Here is a 1974-nt window from a genome sequence, read left to right as displayed (position 1 = left end):
GGAAAAATTTCAATTTTAATAGAAAAATTGGTCGAACACATGAGAATTTTTTGCGCATATAAATATCGATCAAAAAATGTTAGACAGAAAAATTTCTTTTCATTGAAAACCACGTGTTCACCGCATGCAGGCGCCATTTTTGAATCCATTTCCGGCAATATTTTTTATACGATTCGAAGAATGAAATTTGATACGTGTGAGACCGTCTGCGTTGCCTTCATTCCACACGATATTTTTTGCCATTCGCGTGAAGTGTTCGCATTTTGCTTGTGTTAGACATTGAAGTGAAGCTCGGAATTTATAGAACGACAAATTATTAGATGTTTTTTTACTGAGTTTTTAAAATGACGTCCGAAATTTGAACGAGAAAATGGTGTAAAGGTAGGTAATTTCAATAAATGTGAAACAAAGACAAATGGTCAAGCTTGTAAGTGTTCGAAAAAATGAAAGCATGAACAGTTTCAATTGAATCGAGAGTTTTCTTTTGTTGATAAAATTACAATTCATTTAGATGAAGTTCAAATGAAATTGGTTGTGTAACATTCAGAATAAATCATCTCCAGGGCAACCAAAAATATTTATGAAAAAGTCCAAAATATTTATGTAAATATTTACGAAAAATCGTCGAAATATTTATGAAAAAGTCCAAAATATTTACGAAAATATTTAAAATATTTTTATTAAAAACCGTAAAATTTCCTTATAAATAGCAACTTTTAGGCGTTTTTTAAAGAAAGTACGTTAGCCAAAGACTAATCAAAGCTATTGCAATAAATAACGACATGCATTTTTAAATTTTCGAATGAAAACGAACGACGTTGATCTCCCAGAACTTGTTTGTACTTTGAAAATGTTCTCTCTACATCACATGAGGTAATTGGTGCATACAAAAAACAACTAAGCTCTTCCGGTGACAGCATATCAATGAAGTTATCTTGACGTGTTGATTTTCCCTTGCTCAAAATTGTAGAGATTTCTTTCATTTGTAGAAATCCGTTGTTGCGTGCGATAACTCTATCAAACTTGTTCAAAAATTCAGTCCTACCACGCATTGACTGAAGGCTAGTGCGAATTGATTCAACAATTTCGAGTGAAGTTGCAAGTGGCATTCCTTTTCCTTGTAGTTTCGTCACACCAGTAACAAGACATTCGAAATTCGCTTTTATAAAAGCCAGGTCTTTCTTCAACGTTGACACGCGAATTACTAACTTGGCTTTTTTGATAGATTTTGCATCTTCTGAATCAAGATCATTTAAGAAGGTTTTGATTTTCTCAAAATGATCGGCAAAGTACACTGCTGCTTCAATCCACGTGCCCCATCTCGTTACGATCGGCTGTGGCGGAATTGCGGTTCCAGGGAACATCGCTTGAAATTTGTGCTTGCGTGCTGGAGCCTACATGACAGAGAGAATGAGAGAGAAATGAATGTGCTGAATAAAGCCTCTCTCATTGATATTTCGAGCTCACCTTCGTGAATATTTTTTTCATATTTGAAATTAATTTATTCACATCGCTGAAACTATCGCGTACAAATTCACACACACGGTGAAGAGCATGCGCTGCACATGTGAAATGGATCATTTTCGTGTAAAGAATCTTTAGTGCATTCATTGCGCAAGTCATGTATGGTGCACCATCCGTTAAACACAGCAAAATGCGATCTTTGTCAACGCCTGTGAATCAAATGAATGCCAAGCGTGAGGAAACATTTCAAACAGAAACAATATTGATGTCGTACATACCCAAATCACAAACAACTTCATCGAAAAATTTTGCAATTGTGGTATTGTTGACTTTTTCCAGTACCTTCGATGCAAATAGATAGCACCGACTGCGCTCTTCCTCAACACCCAATATTCCGAACACAAAATTCACAACACATCGTTGTTCACTGTCAGTTGTTTCATCAAGTGAAACCCAAATGTACTTCTCAGCAGCGATTTTTTTCATTCTCTCAACACATTCTTCATAAAT

At 35.3% G+C, this 1974-nt stretch overlaps 1 protein-coding gene across 1 annotated transcript; it reads right to left on the bottom strand.

Moving 5' to 3' along the window:
• Positions 1 to 705: 705 nt before the first annotated feature.
• Positions 706 to 1519, bottom strand: LOC129570899 (uncharacterized). Its single transcript, XM_055450622.1, has 2 exons — positions 1468 to 1519; positions 706 to 1394 (listed from the first exon to the last, which is right to left on the bottom strand). Exons 1-2 carry the CDS (start codon positions 1486 to 1488, stop codon positions 753 to 755), a joined length of 663 nt encoding a protein of 220 aa, XP_055306597.1. The 5' UTR covers positions 1489 to 1519; the 3' UTR covers positions 706 to 752.
• Between the last annotated feature and the right edge of the window lie 455 nt (positions 1520 to 1974).

The sequence above is a fragment of the Sitodiplosis mosellana genome, unplaced genomic scaffold, assembly GCF_009176505.1.
Source record: "Sitodiplosis mosellana isolate CC-2019 unplaced genomic scaffold, AAFC_SMos_1.0 Smas_scaffold_604, whole genome shotgun sequence".
Lineage (NCBI taxonomy): Eukaryota > Metazoa > Arthropoda > Insecta > Diptera > Cecidomyiidae > Sitodiplosis > Sitodiplosis mosellana.
This window is presented reverse-complemented; position numbering and strand designations above follow the sequence as displayed.